We start from the raw sequence: 23,594 nt of genomic DNA, 5'->3' as shown, positions 1-23,594 counted from the left end.
AATAATAATAATAATAATAATAATAATAATAATAATAATAATAATAATAATAATAATAATAATAATAATAATAATAATAATAATAATAATAATAATAATAATAATAATAATAATAATAATAATAATAATAATAATAATAATAATAATAATAATAATAATAATAATAATAATAATAATAATAATAATAATAATAATAATAATAAATGAAGATGGGTGAGAGCGTTTCCTCTCCATTTTATTCCTTCTATCGGTAAGAATCCTGTTGTAGTGATTCTGAATTTTACTCAAAAATCCATTGATACACAGAAGTCGCGATATTTCTTCTGCTAATATTTCATCTCATTATTGATAAATCTTTAAATTATTTGATGCACTCAACTATTCCAAATTATAACAACTCATGCCAATATCAAATACAACTCGCTAAAGAAAATTAGAGAAAGGATAAAAACTGCGGCTGTTTGGGGCGGAAAGAACGACATGAAGTGGTTGAGAGACACATATCAACCAGACAGAGGCAAGTCCCATCAAAAAGTTTTTCTACAATTCATGCAAAATCATTTCGTTGTAATGTTTCTTCTTTCAGGTGCGGCTGGCAGAATTGGGCTTGACGGACATCATTTGTGAGTACATAGAAACCAATAATTATCATAATGATACATAAATAGGTAATTTTTTGTAAATTTTAAGAAGAAACATTTATAGAAACGAACAAATGCAATGCGAGAAGCCATAATATGACATTACCACTGCTCCACTAATAATTACCTTCCTTATCAAAAAGCATGAAATGGAAATACGGTAATTACATTTTATACAATACTCAAGGACATCTATGCTTCCCTCACAACTTTTCGACTATATCGCCAATGATAATTGGAGTAGTAATGAAAATGTATTATGCATATCAACATTACTCTCATCATCCTAATCCCAAAGATAGCTTCAAATCATTTTTGGATTTCTCCGAGAATTATAAGGATAGAAGATAGGAGTATCAGTCACATTCATATTGAAGAGTGCAGTAATCAATACTTCCAATTTGTAGCAGTCTCAGTTGGGTTAATTTGGACTATTATATGAGGAAGAAAGCATTAACAAGGTTTTTCTTTTTTGATGAATATAGAAGTTTCAGTCTAATATCCCTCAAATTACCCCACTCTTCATTTACAACAATCAATGATTACAGTGATCTCTTATCATGGTTCATTTATCACTACTACAACTACTTCATTTATCACTACTACAACTACAACTACTACGTTGTTAGCAACATCACATCAACCAAAATAATACTTTGTAAGTAAGGCAATGTAAATAAACAAACATGAAGGAGAGATGACAGATGGATTTACGACGCTGAACAAAGATCAAACGGAAGAGCTTTGAATCCACTAGTGGGTAGAAAGTATATGGGTTGTGACAATAGTTCACACAATTTGTCACCAACCACTAGTTTGTGTATCTGTATGTGTGTGTGTATATATGTATGTGTGTGTGTCTGTGGGCGTGTATGTGTGTTCGACTGATGACAGGTAAGTGACGAATCTGTGATGCTATCAAATGAAATTTTTGCGGATTATACCTCGATATGGTTGTTCCGATCAGTGAAGTTATTCATTTCATCGGACTTTTAATTAACAAATTAGGCACTTCTTAAAGCAACAAAAAAGTGCTGTACGGTAACCATGGATTCAATAGACGGAATATAATCAAGCATTAATGATAACTGATATATGCAACTTGATATAGCACAATACCAGATTGGATGATGCATAAAGGAAAGTGTACTGTTGATTGGACAGTGCATTACAGCATTATTTGACGTTATTTGGTCATTGCTGACCGCTGCTTGGTCATCTTCTTTGCAGGTTTCAAAAATCTATAACAGCTACTACTAGTACTGAACAAATAAATTCATTTCATAATTCAATTCAGATATTATATTCATCTTTCCTTTGCTCCTCTCTTCTCTCAAAAAGTAAATACATTTTCTATTTCCTTTCCAATAACCTGTTGGGAAGGAAATAGAAAATGTATTTACTTTTTTTCCGGAAAATGTGTCCAAAACAGGAAAGACATTGAGTTTCGTTCAGTCGCAGCATTTCGTCATAGTTATGTCTAATTGTATTAACACACTTCTACGAATGAGCTTTGGCATCTCAAACAAAATAAGAGTCACTCTGATCGATTAACAATTCTCTTACGGTTAAACTTGAAAATATTTTAATTTCTCCTCTCAGAATTAAAAAAAGAAAACCAAAAAACTAAATTTAAAAAAATTACTCGAATTTTAGCAAGACCAACTGAAATTTTTAAAATTACTGAAAATTTTCATAGGATGGTAAATTTAAAAGAAAAGTATTGATCGAAAATGATCAAAGAAAACTTTTCTCTTTCAACAGCTATCAACAGCTTTTTCCAATGAAATAAATTCCCCCTATAAATTGTGATTTATTCGGATATATTGTCGGCAATAAACTGTCCTCTGAAATGAAAATATTTCTAAAATAAAAACTAAAAGTTTGAAGCTAAACGAAGCAAATAAAATCTTTTTTTTCAATAAAAGAAGCGCAAGTTTTAATATTTTCAAGTATGTCAGAAGGCTAATCAGTCTTTTAAAGAAAGCGCACGTTGGTTTTACAAAAAAAAAAAAGTCGAAATTTAGTTGTGCATCCAGCTTTTCAGAAATCATATCCATGGATAAAAAAGGAACCTTCTGACAGTGAATAATTGATTATTTAGCACTATTTTTTTTTTTCCATTTTAACCATTGGAAATATGTTTTTTGCATCAAATGTATAACAAGAATTTGCTATTGTTTAATAAGTATTTTTAATTAAGAATTAGATGACCTTCCAAACAACACTTTTCAAGTACTATCATTTCAACCATCCCCAACTGACCGTCAGCAATACTCGTTTTATCGTCACCATCATACCGTCCATCCATTTGGTGGGTATTGTTGAGAAAACGATCAATTTGGTGCTGAGTCAATTCGGGCCGGGTCCGTAACTAAGCATTTCCATAATAGAGGCGGCTCGGCAATAACAATAAGCCCATAATTTAATGCCTACTGTACAAGATGGTTAGTCATATAATGCTTCAACCATCTCATACTTTTCGCCCATTTCACAAAACCCATTATCAGCTAACTGATTTTTTCTTTGTCATCAGGTAGATTCATACACGTGGATTACTGCAGAAAGCAAGATTATGTCATGAGCAAATGCCTTTTGATTAGCGAGGTTGAATGATAAGTTGTAATCGATATTTTACAGCATGCATTCCTTATTGGTTTCAAAAAAAAAATTTTAAACTCGTCAAAAGCAACACCGATACACAACAGTCTCTAAAACTATCTTTGTGACGTTCGCTTCCATCTGTTTAAATTCCTTTCTTGGTGTTCATTTGATAATTTACGATTGACAAATGAAAAGAGCAGAAATGACCCGACCAAATCGTTTGCAATCGATTGCAAATTGAATTTGATTGCAAAAATTGATGATGGAAAATGTGGAAAAACTATTGGAACTAAGTGACACAAACCTCAAATTAAACTAATAATCTGTACTGCAAATTGCAGAGATAAGTTGAAATTGGGAATCCAACAAATAGAATTGTCTAAAAGCAACCATATTCAGGATTTAATGATACTTCTCACCAAAATAAGATCATCGAATTCGTATCCTATTATCTGATGATATCCGTATCATTGGACAACTATATTATGTACGGAATAAAGGAGTTTTTTTGATGCTGAAATCATCAAAATAGAAAGAAAGAGTTTCTAGTAGAACGATGAAGAAATGATTTGCTACAGCACGAACAGATGCCACCGTTATTGAAGAAGACGCCTCTGTTGGCAGTCGATCGGAAACAACAGAAAAAAACCAGCAAGGGAAAGGGAGGTTATAATAGTTAATCTGCTTTGCACTGATTTACGTTTTTTACCTCCTCAGTAAATAGATCAAACGGATTAAGCAGTCCTGTCAAACTAAATGAGCGATGTAGAGATTACTGAAGCAAAATTAGTGATTAGTGCATATTTGATGTACTTTGATTTTGAATTTTTCTATTCTAAGAATAGAACAAAATGCATATAGGTTTCAACTTTAAAATTATAAAGCTAGCATGAAACTTCAAGTTTAGTACAAAGCTTTAATCTTAGTACAAAACATTGTCAAAAAACAATATTTCACTTGCTTTGGATGAACCTTCCTAAAAGTTTACGAACAACTTAGATTGCCAGGAAAGGAATAACGTAAAGCATAACTCAACTGCAAGTCTGATCTTTACTTCTTACCTGCAAGGTAAATAGGTTTAAATCTCATAGAGTTACTGGGTGTTTGTCTATCGGAGATGTTTACACTAGCTTTCGTCTATCTTCGCGCTAGGCATGTTCGTTTCACATATTTTGAAATAATTTTCAAAGTTGACATCATATCAGAAAAAATCAACATAATATCAGTGACCGACGTGAGCCAAAAAAAAGTTCATTTACTTTTCAAAATTTGAATTGCTTGCGATCTCTATAGAAAGAATAAATTCGGGAAATTTTTTATGATCATTTAAACGAAAATTTTTGATTCAAAAAATTAGCATCAAAAAAAATTTCCTGCACAACAATGCACCGAAATGCAAGTCGTTACAAATATATCTTTCGATGATGTCAAGGTCAAAATTATTTTCGCACCTTTTTACACCAAACACATATCCTCCAAATATACGCAGGCTCGATAGAAAGCAAGGTTTGAAGAGTTTCAGATTTGTGCTTCAGCCTGAAAGCAAACAATTATTCAAGCCTTAATTTCTATCGAATTTACGCAAATAAAATGTGTTTCAATCTCTAGCTATTAATGCCAAAACTTGAGAAATTCTCTCGAATAAACATTTCTCTTGTTTTTTTTCTTAATTTTGCATTGCTCTTTTTCTTCCCATCTCTTCGTCATCCCTCTCTTCTTTCAAAAATAAATTTTGCTTTCTTTGATTTTGAATCTAAATGATAAGGAAGGGAAATAATGATAGCGATTCAGTGAAAAAAAAAGAAAATGAAGACTGATGAGCACGAAATGTGTACCAGATTGTTTTGAAAGTGATAAGATTTAGAAAAAAAAACACTTTGACAATTCAGATTTTGCCATCTAAGCAGCAGAACATTGACTGTTGATACTGACGTTGGTATATGGTATATGAAGCAATGTACAAGACGGTCATGTAAAATTAAACTTAAATTTCCTAAGTTTGTGCTTCCTCCTTCTTGTAGCCTATAATGTTTTTAATAGTTGTTTCTAATAAATGCTTAAATTCAAACCCATAACAAATTTCTTCGTTTTTTTTTTCAAATTTACACTACTATTCAGCCCTTTGAAATAATCGTAAAGAATATTCAAAGTCAGAGTTTTAAAAAATTAAAAGTTTTGATTTAATATTGAAGTGTGCAAGACTACCCGAATCTGAATATAACTTGTAGAAACCTAGAATATCAGGAAATCTAAAGCTTCCTTTCAGCTTTTTGTTCCCTTAACTCAGCTAATTTTTAAATCAATAATCTTGATTTCCAAAGGAATTCAATATCACACATGTTGGATACCTTATGAAGCAATATGAACTTCCAAATTAAATTATTCACTTGAGGGAAGAGATTGGCATGGAAACTAATTAAAGAATAATTGTGGTGTGAAGTATTTGTTTCGAAATACCTTTAGCTTTAAATCCTTTTCTTGTTTAAGTTTGTTAACCATTTTACTCAAGTTAACAAAGAGACGCAAATTTTAGCATCGAATTCCATCGTCCAGCAAAAAGATTTTCGATTAAATTGAAATGCTGCATTGTGATGCATTGGAATGTGAATGACTTGGCTTAGCAATTCGTCATCGAATAATCGAATACAATGAACAATTAAATACTTACCGAATAATAAGTCCGAATTCCTGAACCGGTTAGTAGTTTCGAGATAATTGAATCACAGTATTTTAATATAAAAACAATTAACAAAAGGTTTTTTGTTTGAGTTACTCTTAGAAAATTTAATAAATTGTTTTTTACTTATTATGCACCACAAACAAAAAATTTTTTATCAGAAAGCAAAACGATTATCAGATTGAAAAAAATCTCAATCCAACTCCTCTCGTGAAGAGCATACTTTTCTATTTTTATGCGTATACTCTATTTTGTTTCCTAAAAGTGAATAGATTTCTAATAGATAAAAGTAAGAAAATTAACTGACAAAATTTTGCATTGAAAAATTTTTCCAAGAAGTTTTTTTGAAACTTTTCAAAGTTAATTTCTCCACTCTCCTTATTGTGTTTCGAGATATACATGAAGTGAAGTGAAATTAAACAATACTGACAATTTTCGAATTTTGTGAATTCGAAGGAAAATTTTGGTATTGCTAGTAGATGATAGTAGATGATACTGTATTGATAGTAGATAATTCTGATATTTTGATTTAGTATTGCAATAAAATGATCATTCACGATAACGATAAAATTGCTTTTTAAAAAATGCCTTTGATTTTATCCTGAAATTCTATTCATCAAGAACCTGAAACATTAAAGTAAGAATGGTGCATTTATTGGTGCATATTAGAACAAAATGAAAGGAATGATGTTAATCAGTCCCAAGACAATTCAAACTTTCAATATACCCACCAAATATAGTATGCAAATCTGGACGAATTGTTAATTGACGAATAGATTCTCAGAAAGCAGCAATAAATCAATAAACTTCATGAGGAACTAGCAACTGCACACCTGGACAAGTTGAAGAGAGCTGAGATACAAAAAGACGAATGGGGCAGATTAAAATTAATGTGAATTGGTTGAAATGATAAAGTACGTCGATATTGAAAAGCAAAAATAATGTCGCATTCAGTAATATTACTGAACGAAAGTGACCTTATTGCTTATCAGATCAATGGGTAATCCAAAACAATGACCTTTCATATTCTCTTACACGTAAAGGTTTTCTAAGAATTATGATGTATTACTTAGGCATCATGTAGCTGCAGTTGTAACGCCTAATTCGATCTGATGAGCTGTTCATCCAATGTAATAAAACTATAACCTTTTCAAAGACAGTCAATAAGCCTATTAATGAGTAATAAATGTTGATGAAGATAAGAGATTTACTGGAAGGCGTAGCATCTCTCTTCCTAGCACTTATGTTGATACGTAAAAATGCAAGTAATTACATCTTAAATAACTCATCTATCAAAAGTCTCATAGAATAACGGTTTGTTAAATAATTAAATTAAATTGGTAGTAAGGGATGAGTGGCATATAGACATATCGGTGAACTATCAAATGATCACTAAGAGAGTAAGGAAATAAGCGAAGAGGACAGATAAGCACCTCTGAGTGAACCTTTAAGTGACCAGTGAACAAACAAGGATAATATACAAATAGGAGGTAAATGACAAAACGTTGAAGAAGCAACGATTTTTACTTGACAAAGTTTGCACAGATGAACGGATGAATAAATAAATCAAAGACGAACATCATTTTTCCATTTTGTTGGGCTAAAGTAGAATATGTTCAGAGAAGGGCGAAAGAATTGAAGAAGAGAAAGAAATCGGTATAAATGTGACCTTTTACAATTCTTTTCCTCCTGAACTTCTTTTTAAAAAATCACCAAAATGTCGTTTGGCTTAACAATGCGAATAGATTAATTTGAAAAGGTCAACTGTTATGACCCTTAGCCAATTCAATTCACATCTTTTCCCTCAATCTATTTTGTGCTTGAAACTTTGGTCCACATCATTCGAATATTTATCATTTTTGAAACGATTTTCATCGACTTATCTAAATTGATTACAATTTAAGCGTCGTTGGAGAAAAAATTATTCAGTAAATATATTTTATGTTTGGATAGTACTGGGAGGTACATTAATGTTGTTGAAAAGGACAATCAGTATGGTAACTAAATATATCTATTTGACACAACGAAACATAGCGAATATGACGGACATGAATGATTTTCACAGCTCAAAACTTGAAATCTGAAAAAAAACTCAAAACTCTCTCATTTCTTTAGAGAAAATGCGCTATGCGTAATCATGGAAATTCAAACCAATAAATTCATTCTCTAATTTCTTAAAAAAATTTCAAGCTATACTCTCAAAGTTCGCCAAAACTTTTTTAAAAAATTACCCAAAAATGATTGAAAAGGTTAACTGTCATGATCTTTAGCTAATTCGATTTACATCTTTTTCTCGGTCTTTTTTTAGCCTTAAAACTTTGGTCCCATCACTTGAATGTTTGTCATTTTTGGAACGACAGTCATCACGATATGACTCATCTAAATTGATTCCAATTTAAATGTTGGCTAAAGAAAAAATTATTCAGTAGATAAATTATGATATTCTATGAACGAAATGACATTCATTATAACAGTATCAACAATTAATCGAAATTAAGGATACGGAAGACATATGATCACTCATCTCATTAGTTTGTAGTTGGGGTATATGTCAGATGAAGTTTTCGGCAGGCATTTTTTTTTATTATTAGAAGTACATTTTATCGATGAATCATACTGTCATCATTTCCCATTTCAAAAAAAATTTCGAAATTTATTGTAGAAACAAGGATTTTTTTTGACTTTTCATCTGCTTCTCTTTTTCGCAGTTTTTTTTTTTCTTTTTTTGAAAGAGGGAAGTTACAAAACATCTGCCAGTGAAATGAAGCAGTTACTTGTTTGATAGGATGCTACAAGGAAGATGAATAGCTAAGAAGGGGAAAGGAAGATGTAAGGAATGAGGCAAGGGAACGAATTACTTTTTACTTTTCAAATTTTTTTTACTTTTCAAATTTTCAAAAATTTCAAAATTACTTTTCAAATTTACTTTTCAAATTTGATGTCTTAATGAGAAATATATCTCAACTTAGCGAACTGATGATTCAAAACTTTTTCTCCACAATCGGTTTCATGAAAACGAACATTTTTTGTTGGCACAATAATGTAAAGACAACCAATTGCTGATATCAATAAAAATTTTGTTTTTAATTTTACTCATTAAACGATGAATTTCCTCTTGGCAAGATCCGAACTTTGAAAAGTTTAAGACAAAAAGTAAGTCTTCAATTGATAACTAATCAATAGGGACTGGCAGCCTTCATGAGAAGAAATGTAATTTTTCATGGAAAACAGTCCACAAATCAATGAAGGCCTTTTTTGTGGTAATTCTTTCAATAAATAAAACAGTATTTAAAACGAAAAGTGCAATTTTTTAAAACATATAAAGAGAATAAAAATGAAGAATGTGTTCTAACCAACTTTTTTTTTTCATTTACTATCCAATTGTTTTTCTTTTATCAATAAAATCACAAGTGATTATTTGAACATTCTAGCTATCATATCACTATCCCCTTTACCTTTCGTTTTTCTTTTTCTCTCCTACACGTAAAACTTTTCCGACGATTCTTTTGTATTTTCCAAGTTATTGATATACGAATTCAAACAAAGGACAGCGGAAATTGTCTTCAAAAAGAAGCAAAATAAAATTTTATAATTAAAATTTTCTAATCTATCACAAAATTGGAAGTTTTAAAACATAAAATTTTGTGACCACTGGCCATATTGACACAGATTAATAATAAAATCTTTTGATTTCACTGCAAATGCAGTGCAAAATACTAAAAAAAAAAGGAAAATATTATTGACTTGTCATTTTGTTTGTAGTCAAGCTTATCAAAGCAGCACAAACTTGTTACTCCGTTAACGACATGACTTTTGAAACGCTTCTTGATTTGCTCAAAGTTCGACCAATCATTAACTCGAAAAAAAAATTGAACTCGAGAAAATCCAAGCCTATTCCTAAAATCATTTCTAAATTAATTCCAGAATTTTGAATGGTTTAATTTCAAACAAATCAATATAAATAAACAAAAGAGCTTCTGAATTTACTTCATAATCCTTAACATTTTAAATTATCGTCCTTCCAATTAGGATGACATACAAGAATGTCACGCAATCAGTCTTTAGAAATTTAAGAAATTCCCAAATTAAAATTTTCATCAAAGCTATCATTCTCCTACATGAATTTCAAATGTATAAGCGAAGGGATGTAGTAATGGTTCAAAAAATAGCAGAAAAGAGTGATATGAATATTATCAATTATAATTATTATTAATAAGATTGGGTTATAATTGAGGTTCAACCTACAACATCCACCAGAATTCATCCAGCCATGCAGAAAAACCGCTTCAAAACGGTTCATTCACTGTCACATGCAGATGGAAGTGGACAAAATTTAGAGGAACAAAAAGATAATTACAATCAGATGGACACATTAAATAAAAGTTCTTCAATATTCGAATTAAATTGATCTTATGTTCAAATTACTAATCTCTAATGTTAATATATAATCGAATTCATGGCAATTTTTATTTAATTCATCAGAATTCCTCGCCTTCCTTCTCTTTTCTCTCTTTTTTTTCTCGCTCTCTCTCTCTTAATGAAATAGTTCAATAAAGTGTGAACATTACTTCATAGATAACTTCGGCTCCTTCATAGATACTTCGTTCTAGTATTCAATTACATGTATCAGATATTCTTGAAAGCTTATTGTTGCAGCTTTTCATCTTTATCTGTATTATAAATCTGCAGTAAGCCAAGTCTCTATAGTCTTAATTCATAGTTTTACTAGACTTTCAAGAAAACTACTGGAAAGAAACTTGAATCTCTCTCCTTTCTGGAAACAGATATAAGTTTGAATTTATTTTTGAAGTGAATAAAGATTGAAAAAGACAATTACATGGCATTCGGAAATACTACCTAAAACAGTATTGTAGGTAAATATAAATCAACCGTTATAATCTGTTCAAACAAAGAATATAAGCATTAAAGTAAACAAAGGCAAATTACTTGCTGATTTGGAAACATAGGACTTTGGATATAGATAAATACCTAATTAATCTTGTTTATATTGTTTCCAGCCGTCAATAGATATTAATTTTACAACACACAGTTTATTAGATTAAAAATGGGAGTGAATCTTGAAAATGTGCACATTGTTCTGTTTGGTCAATAACCAAATATGAAAATAGGAAACTGATAATAAAAATGATCATCTGAGGTAAATGAAGAATGCAAAAAGCGAAAGAGGAATTTATGAATAGCAAATTGAAGAGCATTATTGACTGCTTAACTAAAAATGAATAATAAGAACTAGTTGGGAGGGAACTTTTCAAATGTCTATTAAAGATAAACACCTTACAGAGAGTATATCGAATGAAATGAGATCTCAATATTCAATTCTCTGAGCTATAAAATGGCTTCCGTTAAGGCATATTTAGCTCCATCTTCATTTTTTCATCACTTTTTAAAGCTTCCAACTCATGCACAATAGCGTATGTCGGCTTTTGCCTTACACGTTGTTGACGATGAATACAGATGCTCAGTAAACCAACCGTAACCAAAATCTGCAATAAGCAGTTTATAGTCTTTCTTGAACCATTATGATCCTCCGGATTTATATCTCTTTCTAAGCCATTATGATTCTCCGAATTTATGGTTTGTTTTCAAGCCATTATGATTTTTATGATTTTTCGGACATAACTGAATGTAATTTGACCCCGACGGTCAGTCTATTCAACCTTCATCAATTTGCATAAGTGGATTTCTAAGTTTTGCTCACCAGGACATAATAATGACATGTCACGGTAGTAATGCTGATACTAGCTTGTAACTTGAAAAATTCAATAGTTGCAGTATTAAATTTATGAAGGAGAAAGAAGAGAGCTATAGATCACGGGAGGGAATTGGTGTGAAGATGGGAACTTACCAGTACTGTTAAGATAATGTAGAATGGTATTTTGTAAGGATATTGGCACATGGTACAAGGTTGTAAAAGCACTCGATATTGTGGCGCAATGTGTAGCTGCTCGATAGCTGGAATCACTTCATGCCAAAATCCAGTTACATTACTATAGAATCCTACCGGAGAATTAATATTCAGGTGATTGATCGGTGTAGCTACGCGATAAATAGCGCTGAAGCGTTTAAAACCAACTTCACTAAGATTCCTAAAAATTATTTGATAAATGCGAGAAAGTATTGGAAGTTTGTTTGAAAGTTTTTTCTTCTCTACCACCATATAGTATTATTTGCCAAAAACCCTTCCATTCGTCTGTTCAAAATTAAAAACGTTTTTTTTTGTCATTAGACATTGAGTTTGCTGCTCTGCTTTTCACAGCTCAAATAATGCTTTCATTTCTTCTTCTTTCAAATTAAAAGCCATGACCTCTGACCTTCTATGAACAAAATTAGCCATTTGGCTGACAAGTTGCTGAGTAATTTTCCGATCATCATCATTCCATTCAACTGTTTCAAGTGATGGGTCGGAGAGCGTAGGATTGTTAAATATAAATGAACAGTCGTTACCGTGCGAAGCTCCTGCAATATTCACTTAATTAATTATCAAATATCTTTTTCAGTAATAAGACCTTTTGAAGAGCTACTATAGCTAGCAATTGAAGAAACGAAACGATACTAAGGCATTTCAATATTTCTGTTTTTATAATTCACCTCGTTGAATCCCATTTTTCCTTACAGATTTCAATAACTGAGCATTTTCATACTGAAATATGTATGCATAAACAGTACGATTTTTTTTTGCATAAAGCAATGCTTCACGTGCCGCAGGTGCGATAAAATATTGATCTGGAAAGATTTGGAATTTTACAAACTTTCGTTAAAAAATAAATTTTGTTGTTTTTTCGAAGTTCATCCAAAATAAAGTTGAAAAGTTTCTTCGGTTCAAAATTTGGAAACAAAAAGGAAGATATATTCTTTCTGGAAGCATTATTATCAAAGAATCAAAAGGATACGATTACTTCAGTATATAGCACTGCGTGAATTTATGATGGAACTATTGATTTTATGAATAAAAATTTGATAGCTTACCAGATAAAATATCAAGAATTACATTACGTCGTTCAGCTTCATTCAAGTTTTGTGGATAGTCTGTTAGATACTGATATTCAACAGCTTTTTGGACCTTAAATTTAGCTCTGTAGTTCTATATAACAAAAATTGTTAACAGGATGATCTCGAAATCTCTCGCAAATCAGTGAGATAGCCGGATAGATTGATTGCGAAGATAGACGCAGTACATTCGTTTCACAAATTAGTGTTTTCTAAAATTATTCAGAATTAAGTCTAACCTCTACAGATTGTACATATTTCCTTCTTTTTCAAAGTTAGTGTATATAATTGTAAAAGTTGTTTATTAGTACCTGTTTATAATTAGCGTGCAGATAAGAAGGTATAACATAATTCAGACTCCAGTCACCGCTTTCCACATAATGCTTATTGCTTGCTAAAATTTAAAAATAGAAAAATTTTAACTAAAAGAGTCGAAATTTCACATAAGAACCCATTTTTTGTTTGAAGAAAAAGCTAAAATTGGACAATTACACTGACCTTGAATTCTTCACACCGATTCATTTTGTTCAGTTAAGGGAGAAAAAAGTAGTAATAAATGTACAAGTATATATGTTACTCAATCGAGTAACTTCGCCATTTGTGACACCGATTAGCAGAGGCATTCGTGGGTTTTGACGCAAGATAGACATTGGATCACCGGGAAGAACACTGGCTTCGATGCGGTATGGGTCGGTCGTTGGCGTGAAGTAGGTGTTACCCATCAAGTTATTCTCATTACCCTGAAATGAGTTACTCTGGTGAACAGCGATCAGTAGAGGCATTCGTGGATTCTGGCAAATGTTTATTCAGAAGCACTTACAACAATGGTAGCAGTCAGCTTGGCAATGTGCTTCCATGCCTTCTGTAACTTTGCCACCGGGAGTTTTTTCAGGCATTCCACTGTATATAACATTCCTAAAGTTCGATTATAGCCACAACCACAATAATCTATTAAACGCGCTGAATAATTTTCAGTGGAAGCGGATCGTACGGCCCACGGAGCAATAGAACTTCCACTTCGTAATATAACACCATTGAACAATCCTAGAAAATGACAATGTAAAGTCTAGATGCAGTTAGAACGAATCTCAAACTACTCGTACTAGAACATATTTGCAGTGATAAGCCTGAATACATTATCACTGAGAAGCAAAGCTTATTATGTAAACTGTAAAAAAAGATGCTGAAAACTATCTGAGTACTGCAAAAAAAGTTCTAGATGGAACGTCGAAAACTAGGCTTATTTCATTTGAATACATTTTTATAAATCAGAATGTTCATATATTCCAATGTGAACTCCTTTCTTTTCACACTAACAAGTATTTCTGTCCCAAAATAAGTTTTGAACAAACTTGCCCCTGGTCTTTGGTGAGACGGCTAAAATACTTGCACAAGCAGCACCGGCACCTAAACCTCCAACAACAATGTTATTCAAATTGCCATCAAAATTTCGGGCATTTGCTCGAATCCAACGAATTGCTTCAGTTTGATCATCCAACCCATAATTCCCATGTAAATCTCGATGGCTGGCTGTTAAGAATCCTAAAATGATAAAATACATTGTTTCATATTCTTTACTCCTTCATTTTAGTTATCATTTATCGGTACCTTCTTGATGTAGTAAATGCTGTGGATTGTTCTTTGATAAGAAAGGAAGAGTTTATAATTGTGATCTGTATTCTAGATTAGCTATCTTTAGCCCTCAAAGGAAGTTATCTCATTTTGCTTCATGAAGCATCCAATCGAAATTTCAGTTGTATTCGTTATGAGAAGAGTCGTCCCTTTCAAAACAACGAACGCTCAATCACCTTAGTGCTCTTTTCTTCATTTGCATTCCATAAAAATGAAATTATCCCTATAGAGTTGTTCAAGAAATTATACTTTTATAAGAGCGCTCTCTTTTCTTTCCCCGTCGTCTTACTATTCAAAATCATTAAATGCAATCTTTTAGAGGAAGAGCGACTGCATAAGTTAAGAATAAATGAAAGGAATTGAATAGTGAACACTTACCAAGTGGGCCTAGTCGATAATTTATGGCTACAAAAATAATATTCTCTGCAGCAAAATTCTGTACGATTGATTTAATCGGAGAGACATTCGCACTGCCTACCTGAAAAATTGGAAATGATCAACGAGGCAATTTCCGATATTATATATAAAGTTCCCGAGAAAAAGTAGTTTAGCTAAAAATTATTATTACCTGGAAAGAGCCTCCATGTAGCCAGATTAATATTGGGTACAGCTTGTTTCTTTCCTGAAAAAGACATCGAATTTAAAAATTCTCACTGTGCCAGTAGTTGAGATTCACGAAATGTTTCTTTCGGAAGAAAGCGGAATCCTGTTTGATCTGTTTCATAATGAAAGAAATCAACACGTGGAAGGAAAATAAAAAATTTTTTATTGCGTAAAGTTGATTTATCATCAATTGAAACTTTTTCACACCTCAACAATGATTAAAATATTAAAGACATCTTGGTATTACTTTTTAATAGAAAATGATGCAATTGAGAAGTAAAGTTTAAAACACTTATATTATTATATTCCATTACAAATGAGATCCAACGAATTCTATTTTATGTGGCCAATTTGTTGTTAGTTGTTGTTTGTTTGTTGTTAATGTAAATAAATTAATTAATAAAATACGAAATTTTTTCTACTCAGCAAAACATTACAAGTACCGTTTTTTTATGAGGGATGATAATAGTAGCATATAAGCAGTCCTCTGTACCATCGTCTTCGTTGGAATATTGTCCAAATTGCACACATCGCACTATTCGACCCTTACCACAATTCCGTGTCTTATTCCAGCCAATTAATGCCTTTGTAGCCTGAAGTTTAATCTTAACATTTCATTAATATTGCATGAAGCATGCAAAATTCGAGGAACAGTTTATCATGATTTTGAAAGAGATCAGTAAGGAATAAATAACAACTGATTAGCATCTTTTATAAATTGATAGAAAGAGGCATCCAAGAAAGCCTCAGACAAAAAATTAATTTTTTCATGAAATTGTTTACAGACATAACCCATCCATAATTCCCACGCCACATTCAGGTAACTTTTCTTCCTTTATGCTTTGATATCTATGTTTCTTTCATTGTTGCATATATTTTAACTCAAGCAACATAAAAGCAATTGATATAATGTGACGTACAACTACAAACTCGAGATGTTTGCGTCAATGATTTTTAAAGAGATCAATAAAGAATAAACAACAACTGATTATTAGTTGTTTTTTTTTTCTTCTGAAAGAATACAAGTATTATGAGAACAACTTTTGATCCTCAAATCAAAGTACCGAATTGATTTTAAATTCAATTTGCTTAAAATTTAAAGCTAGTTTTTCTGATTCCTGTAGAAAGTTCCACTAAAAATCTTTGTACACTACATGCTTGAGCTTCAAAATCTATCAATTCAGTTTTACTTCAAAGCGCAAAGGTCCGATAGGTGGTTGCGCATACGGAACGGCTTCGTAAACTTCAGCAAGTATTCCGTTAAACTCCATATAATATCCCAAGATCTCGCCATGAGTTGTTTGCCGTGATGGCAGAACATTGATAGCTGAAAGCAAATTTCTGCTCTTTCCAATACCTCAAATGTCAAATTTAACAAAACAATGTTTTGGAAAAGAAAGTCTGTCACTGGCTATAATAAGGCACTTGTCTTTGTCTTGCTTTATCTTTTCAATTCGTCCAGTATTTCATTTCTAAAATTTCGAACAAATGAAAAAATTGCGAGAAAATCTCTGTCCCTGAATCTCTGTTGGACGTCCAACGATCAAATATTATTGAGCGATAAAGCTTAAGGTGACATACTTACATGTTTCAGCATCAAGTGATTTATTCGGCATGGTGATACTTTCCTCATTGACAATTCCAAAAGTTGCATGTAATAAATGTAATAATGAAATATGCTCAATGCGCATTTCGACTCAAATATCTAAAATCTGAAATAACAGCAAGATTTCAGAATGAAATATGAATGATAGCATACATATTTTGAAATACTGTTTCCTCCTTTTAAATCTTAGCCTATCAAAGTGGATTATGGGGAGCTTTGAATCGTTGATTGAATCAAGGTTTCATGTTTAATAAAAAGGGTAATATTCGAGATCGAAATCAAAAAGACATCCAAAATGCATGTTAAAACTTCTTCCTAAATCTTTTTAAATTATCAATTCAACAACTTTTCTTAAATCTCCTCAGATATAATATCTAGTGAGATTTTGATAGGTTTAGAGAGAAATTTTAGAATAATCTTAAGATAAATACACCACTATAAAAGTACTATTAACAATGTTAATGTGTTGGACCAGCTTTTCCGTTACATTTCTTTTTCATTTCGATTGAGAGGTAACACTTCCTCTCCACAAACAAGAAAATCTCATCACTGGTCATATTTTTAGAAATATTTCGAATTCAAAGCCTATTCAAAATTAAAGATATCAAAAAATTTAGGCTTTAGCTTCCCTGCAAACGAACGTACTTATTTTTTCACCTCTAAATACAATTAATCGCACTTATTGCTAACTTCTTACCCAATTTACCGACGACTAAGCTATTAAAAGAGAAAGTTTAGCTACTAAAGAAAAAAAAAATCGAGAGTTACTAAGAGTGATACTATTCTTCTAGCTAAAGACAGGGGAGTGCTTAAAGAATTAAAAAGATGGAGGAAGGTTCAGAAACAGGAAAGTTGCTAAAAGGGCACAAGTGAAAACAGAACTGATGAAAACGGAGAAGAGGGAAAAAGAATGACCATAGAAAAGTGTGCAGAAATTATTTTCATTCTTTTCCAAGCTGGAGAGAATTCCCTTCAATCCATCATACTTATAGAAAATGAAAGGGTAACAATGACCACTAGTAAGTGACCACTATAGATGAACAGTTGTTAACTTGAATAATATTCATTTAAAATATCAACAAATGTGAATATAAGGATGTGAAAGCGAACTAGCAAAGATATAATTTGAGTTCAAGAGTACCACATAATAAATTATAAATTTCAGAGCCTCGAAGATTTTCAGCGGATTCGAAAAATTTGAATAAAGCTAGTGCAATGACAAAGTTCAAGCATCAAAATTTTATGAAAAACGAGGAAGTGATAATATGAATTTGGGGTGAGAAATATGTTCTTTTGATTTTACATTTCTACATTTCAGCGATGAGATTTCATAATTAAAGTCATCCGAAGTGTATTTTGAATTTGCATCGTTCAATTTTATTTTCGAATAATTTTGTGAAAAACTTTAAGTAACCTTCACTGCACAAAGGACGAAAAAAAGAAAAACATAAGAACGTGAAAATGAAAATTCATTACTTTTTAGGAAATAAATTCCTTAGAAACTGGAAAAATTTTAGTAAGGATAGAGACTTATGAATATATTATGAATCTTTAACGAAACAATCACCTTGAAATTGATGGAAATTAGAATGAAGTCTAGTTGTTGGGTATTGAACTCAGCGCCTACATAATCACTCGTAAATAAACAAGCAAATAGTGCTAAAAAGCTAGTTGTTTATAAAGTCGTAGAAACCGGGAAACAAATGCACACCGGTTTTCTACAGAGGCATGTAAATCATGATTGCCTTATTTCTAATTATTGTTAAATACAGAGTTACTTGTATGGAAATCTTTCGTTTGCCAATTTTTGCTTAAGATTAATGAACTATTAGGTAATTTATCCAAGGTTATGAGTGTCAGAGAAGCTGAAAAAATATGAATTTTTTTCCGGAATCGAAATTCTCGAAAACTATCACGATAATCGGGCGGACCATTTGTTGACATTGTACTTTCTAATGTTCCACAATGCCGAGCATTCATCGTTCGAAAATTGAGAGAGTCATAAGAATTTGCTCGAGTAATTTTTTCCTATTGTGAACTGAAAATATGAATTTCCCAGATACCTTCAGAATTGGTTGCAAAATTTCAACTCAATGAAAAAGTCTGGGAATAAGTACATGAATCATTCATGAAATTCATAAAGGAAATATTTCGAATTTAATGGCTTTTATGAAATCAAAAAAAAAAAACTATAATATTTGTATGTTATCCATTCTCAAGCTACATCTTTCCTTTTGCTTTGGAACACACTGTAGAAACACACAGTTTATGAATTTCATTAATAATTAAAGTTGGAGAAACTTAAAAGAACTCTGGAAAACAAGACATTTGCATTACTAATGAGACGCCAAGCATTTTATACTACTTTTTGTTAATGAAAAGTTTGATTTTCCAGAGAAATTTGGGTGAAATTTAATTTGATGAAATCTGTTTCGTTTCACAACTTTGTTCTTTGAACTTTTTTCTCACTCCAAAGTTTTGCACAACTTTTTGGTATCTGCACGATATTTCGAATAATCACTATTTTTTTTGAGAAAAAAGGAAAATGTCGCTAATATGTATAAAAAATATTGCCATTGAGAAATTGATGTTTAATTTAAATTGTATTTTTAATGCAACGGTTGAAGGTCCGTTAGAAGAATGAAAAGACAAATTTCTGGAGAGAGAGTCAGTCTTTTCTTGCAAGAATTCAATTATCATATCAGCAACTTGTTACAAAACTAAATTAGCAAATTAGCCAGCACAAACAGATAAGTGAGACAAAAGAACAAGTTGTTCCTTAAAAAAGGTAACCAAATAAGAAATGAAAACAATTAACAAATGAGTTGGTATTTAGTTGAAGGAACTAAGCTATTGAGCTAACAAAGCAACACGAAAAAAGGGAACCAAATGAAAATGTAATAGATTAAAATATGATTTGACTAGGAATATAAGAATTATTTACTCAACGAATAAATGAAGTGCGCATTTAAATAAAGGTTACATGTGTTTGACAAATAAATTTACTCTGTACAACTGAAGGGGTTTCTAAGTTTGTAGCATGAATGATGGTGATGTGCAATTGGGTGTCATCTGGATGGTCTATCAAGTACAAATGTAATAGTAGCACAGACTAGACAGGAAGCACGGGAAGGGTACATAAGGTTGAGGAAACATCCGAAGTAGAATGAATAAGTGAAAAAGGCATATGTTCGTCTATTACGTCAAACCAAGAGGCTGACAGCAACTGCAAACGTTTGTTCCCTTGTTGAGAACGCAACTGACGGCCGTTTTATTGATGTGGACCGGAGATATTGCTCAATTTTTGAATATTACTAATCATTAGAAAAAGCATACTTCAGATTAGAAGTTGCAAGCCAATACTGAAATAACGAAAAGTCCTCAAAAAGACCGGAGCACATTTAATAGAATAATTTAAATAATGATACACATTGATTACAAAGGCTATCTAAAAAGTCAACAAGTTTATTATGTGCACTGCTAGCCTATTACAAACAATTAAAAAAGCAACAAATATACGTTCACGCTATCTGAAATGTTAGCCAGCGTACATTTGCGGACTCGTTAGTTGGACATAACACATGTTTGGGTTCTGCAAAAGGAAAGAAATATCCATTTGCATGACCTAATTAACCAACCCATCTGCATTAGTGCCAGCTTAGCCTTCAGTAACACATATTTGCGCCAAATTAAAAAGCAAAAAATGTGCATTTACGCTGTCTGAAAAATCGACAAATGCATATTTGCGCATTGCTAACTTGTCACAGACGCACACTTGTACCGTTTCAAAAAGCGACAAAGGTGTACTTGAGCCTTCTAAATAGTCAAGAAATGAACATCTGCGCATTCTTAACTTCTTTCATTCGCGAACATTAGACGACAAAGCATATACATGTGTATTTTATTGTCTGATTATAATCCCATATTTTTGCTGCTTTAAACGACGACAAGTGAGCATTCGCTTTTTATTAACTAATCACAAATGTCCATTTGGGTATCCATACACTCAACAGCCTTTTTAAGTAGTCACAAATGGTCTTCGAAAGTCAGCAAATGTACATTTGTACGTTTTCAATTTATCATAAATACAATTTGAACAATTATTTAAAGTCAAAAACAGCACATTTAAGCATTATTAATTTACAATGAATGCCACTACCTGTGCTAATGTAATTCATTTATTACAAACGCACATTTGTGTACTAACTTATTACAGAAACACATTTACTCGCTTTTAGTGATGACAAGCATAGATATGCGCTATTTAACCGAAGATAAAAAGAAAAATTTTGATTGACAAAGGATTTGTGTACAGTAGGATAGTTGGAAAGATAAGGATTATATGAAGGAGAATTTTGCCTAAATCACATTTATTCTATCTCTTATATTTGCTTATCCAAAATCTACTGATATGATAATACTTCTTATTATCACATTGTTTCTCTTCTTTTAACCTTTAAAACATCAATGAGATAGAAAAGATGACTTATTTGGATCAATTTATATTACCTTCAACTATATGTGCAATATTGCTTTTGGGTTGCAAAATTCTTCGGCCATTTGAATGAACACTTACTGTTTGCCACTTTACACGTTGTTCCCAAATGGGCTTCCATCATCTTTCTCTCTCTCTCTCTCTCTCCGAAATCAATTCACACCTACTACTGAAAGCGTACAAAGGACAGAGCGGCCTTACCTCCTTCTATCCCCAACATATAGTTCGTTTAACAATTAATACCGTACCATTTTTTGTTAATCGTGTTTGACGTCATGACCAGAAATGTGAACGTGTGAGATCGTGGGAATTGTGATAGGATTAAGGACAAAAGTGAATTATTTTGGGCTTCCTGGGTGATTTGCTAGGTTTATTGATGAATCTGAACAGCAATGGGATTTATCTAACACTTGAGCCCGGAAATTTGGGTTGTTATTAAGGGTTTATGCATGCATAGCTTTGTTTTATCAACGCGGATCCGAGGTTATCCTTCTAGTAAGCATTTTGTTTTGGTATGTGGCTTCTCACGAATGTTGCGTAATAGCTTTCTCTAAGATATATGAATTTATCCCACGTGGTTGTTCTTTTGAATAAAAACAGTTCAGGCGCCAACTGCACAAAAAGAGTACCATGAAAAAAAAGAACCAGGAAACCATCGTTCTATAAGTTTCCACTAGTATAGCTCAGAAAAAAATGATTAAACCCACTGCTCAGCTAAGAAAAGTTAGCATTCCTATATAATTGCTTAAAATATCGTGAAATGACGCAACTTTTTCCCACTTCCTTCTGAGGATTTGGCATCAGGAGGGATGGGTGTATTGCGAATTCACTACGTAAAAGCTACCACTTTCACTTGTCGTGGAAATGATTTTGGGACCACAGATGAGGCTTTATTTCGTGGAGTGAGAATTTTAGATGGACGATAGCGCTCAAATTATTGAACATTTGAAGGGAAAGGAAATATTTTCCAACAATCAGTTTCCGCTTTCATCATCTTACGTTGAGGTTCTAATGCAGCGGTTTTAATTTTAAGGGAGAGAGTGATAACAAAATCTCTGACAAAAGTAGTTAACTCTAAAACTCTCCTCAAATGTCTCTTTATCAGAATTTAATTAACAGTGTGATATGCTAAAGTTAAAGGACATCTACTGGGAAGCACTAAGATTTCGTATGATTGTCTGTGTTGCGCTCCCTAGCAAAGTTTTGTAGGGTAGGAAAGCAAGGTTTCATTTTAACCTTATCTATTTGATTAAGCAAAAATATTTCCTTAAACTCTGTAATTAAGTTGTGTATGATTGTTCACATTGTTACTTTCATCCGGCATAATATGATTAGAAAGAAATTATGGAATGAGCCCATGTGATTAGACGATTTCTTCGTCTCTCTGCTCTCTTACTAACTGTACATGTACTAGATTCACTTAGGTACTTATACCAGATTCCATATGATATACTTGTTTCACTTGTGTCCATACTGATAACATGATTATTAAAATTCATGCAAAAGAATTGAGCTGTAAACAAACAGACCAGCAAATAAACAAGCGGAATGAATAAGCGGAGCAGAATGCTCACCCTTACAATGAAATTTTTTGTGAGGATTTGTAGTTCTGCAAAGGAATTATCAAATAATTATCAGTGCGTGTATTCGCTGCGTGGATTCAATGTTTTATTAAACTTTTCATTGGTTGTAACAATCAATATACTTTTTTAGATTAATGACCTAAGAAGAGGCTGGGAAGGACCGAACGTGGGACTTAAGCGATGAAGTGTTGGAGGTTTCAAGAGCGGGCTTAGTACATCTCTTAAGTCTTCCGTCATCTTAGGAACAGTTCGAAGCATATTACAAGTTCTTGGAACGCGAACGGGATCTGTAGCAGGATCTTGAAAATGAAAGCCGGTTCGTACTCGCCCCTTCGAGCGCCAACAACGAGCGAAACAGGGAGATTTTCAGAAGGATGAGCCAGTTCGACACTGGTTCACGATGAAGGAGGTTCAGAAGAGAAAGAGATGGCGAAGTGAAGGCAGATACCACACCAGCTATTCCTTAATAAGGAAGGTGTGGATGTGGCATCAGATTGCTGGCAATAGTTCCGGAACGCAGAGAAGTGGAGACGGTTTGCGAAATCCCATTAAGTTTTATTTTGATTGGCGATGGCTCTTCATTCTAAGGAATGGAGCTCCATTGTGGCTGTAATTTCGTCAACGGTGCTAATGCGCGGCAAGTTAATGAAATAACCGCATTGTAAGTTTCATTTACAAGTTTTCTGTACAAGTCCAAATGTGGTAAAAAATGATAATGGAGAATCAAGTGCTGTAAGTTAAACTT

The 23,594-nt window shown here is 32.3% G+C and overlaps 4 protein-coding genes across 4 annotated transcripts; 1 reads left to right on the top strand and 3 right to left on the bottom strand.

Annotated features, from left to right (window-relative positions):
• Positions 1–1,645: 1,645 nt before the first annotated feature.
• LOAG_04594 (hypothetical protein) lies at positions 1,646–2,952 on the bottom strand (the record flags this gene model as incomplete). The annotated part of the gene is made up of 2 exons (XM_003140131.1): positions 1,646–1,882; positions 2,881–2,952. The coding sequence occupies 2 exons, from the start codon at positions 2,950–2,952 to the stop codon at positions 1,646–1,648; spliced, it is 309 nt and encodes a 102-aa protein (XP_003140179.1).
• An 8,333-nt stretch (positions 2,953–11,285) lies between these two features.
• LOAG_04593 (hypothetical protein) lies at positions 11,286–16,856 on the bottom strand (the record flags this gene model as incomplete). Its single annotated transcript, XM_003140130.1, has 14 exons — positions 11,286–11,426; positions 11,789–12,029; positions 12,255–12,399; positions 12,532–12,666; positions 12,910–13,003; positions 13,242–13,324; positions 13,508–13,670; positions 13,751–13,974; positions 14,287–14,472; positions 14,941–15,040; positions 15,131–15,184; positions 15,609–15,758; positions 16,356–16,492; positions 16,751–16,856. 14 exons carry the CDS (start codon positions 16,854–16,856, stop codon positions 11,286–11,288), a joined length of 1,959 nt encoding a protein of 652 aa, XP_003140178.1.
• Positions 16,857–18,284: 1,428 nt separating this feature from the next.
• Positions 18,285–18,751, bottom strand: LOAG_04592 (hypothetical protein; the record flags this gene model as incomplete). Its single annotated transcript, XM_003140129.1, has 2 exons — positions 18,285–18,430; positions 18,550–18,751. The coding sequence occupies 2 exons, from the start codon at positions 18,749–18,751 to the stop codon at positions 18,285–18,287; spliced, it is 348 nt and encodes a 115-aa protein (XP_003140177.1).
• Positions 18,752–22,181: 3,430 nt separating this feature from the next.
• LOAG_04591 (hypothetical protein) lies at positions 22,182–23,462 on the top strand (the record flags this gene model as incomplete). The annotated part of the gene is made up of 2 exons (XM_003140128.1): positions 22,182–22,271; positions 23,220–23,462. The coding sequence occupies 2 exons, from the start codon at positions 22,182–22,184 to the stop codon at positions 23,460–23,462; spliced, it is 333 nt and encodes a 110-aa protein (XP_003140176.1).
• Positions 23,463–23,594: the final 132 nt, after the last annotated feature.

Source organism: Loa loa (assembly GCF_000183805.2).
Source record: "Loa loa unplaced genomic scaffold supercont3.6, whole genome shotgun sequence".
In the NCBI taxonomy this organism is placed as follows: Eukaryota; Metazoa; Nematoda; class Chromadorea; order Rhabditida; family Onchocercidae; genus Loa; species Loa loa.
Note: the sequence above shows the minus strand (reverse complement) of the source record. Positions and strands in the feature narration are given on the sequence as shown.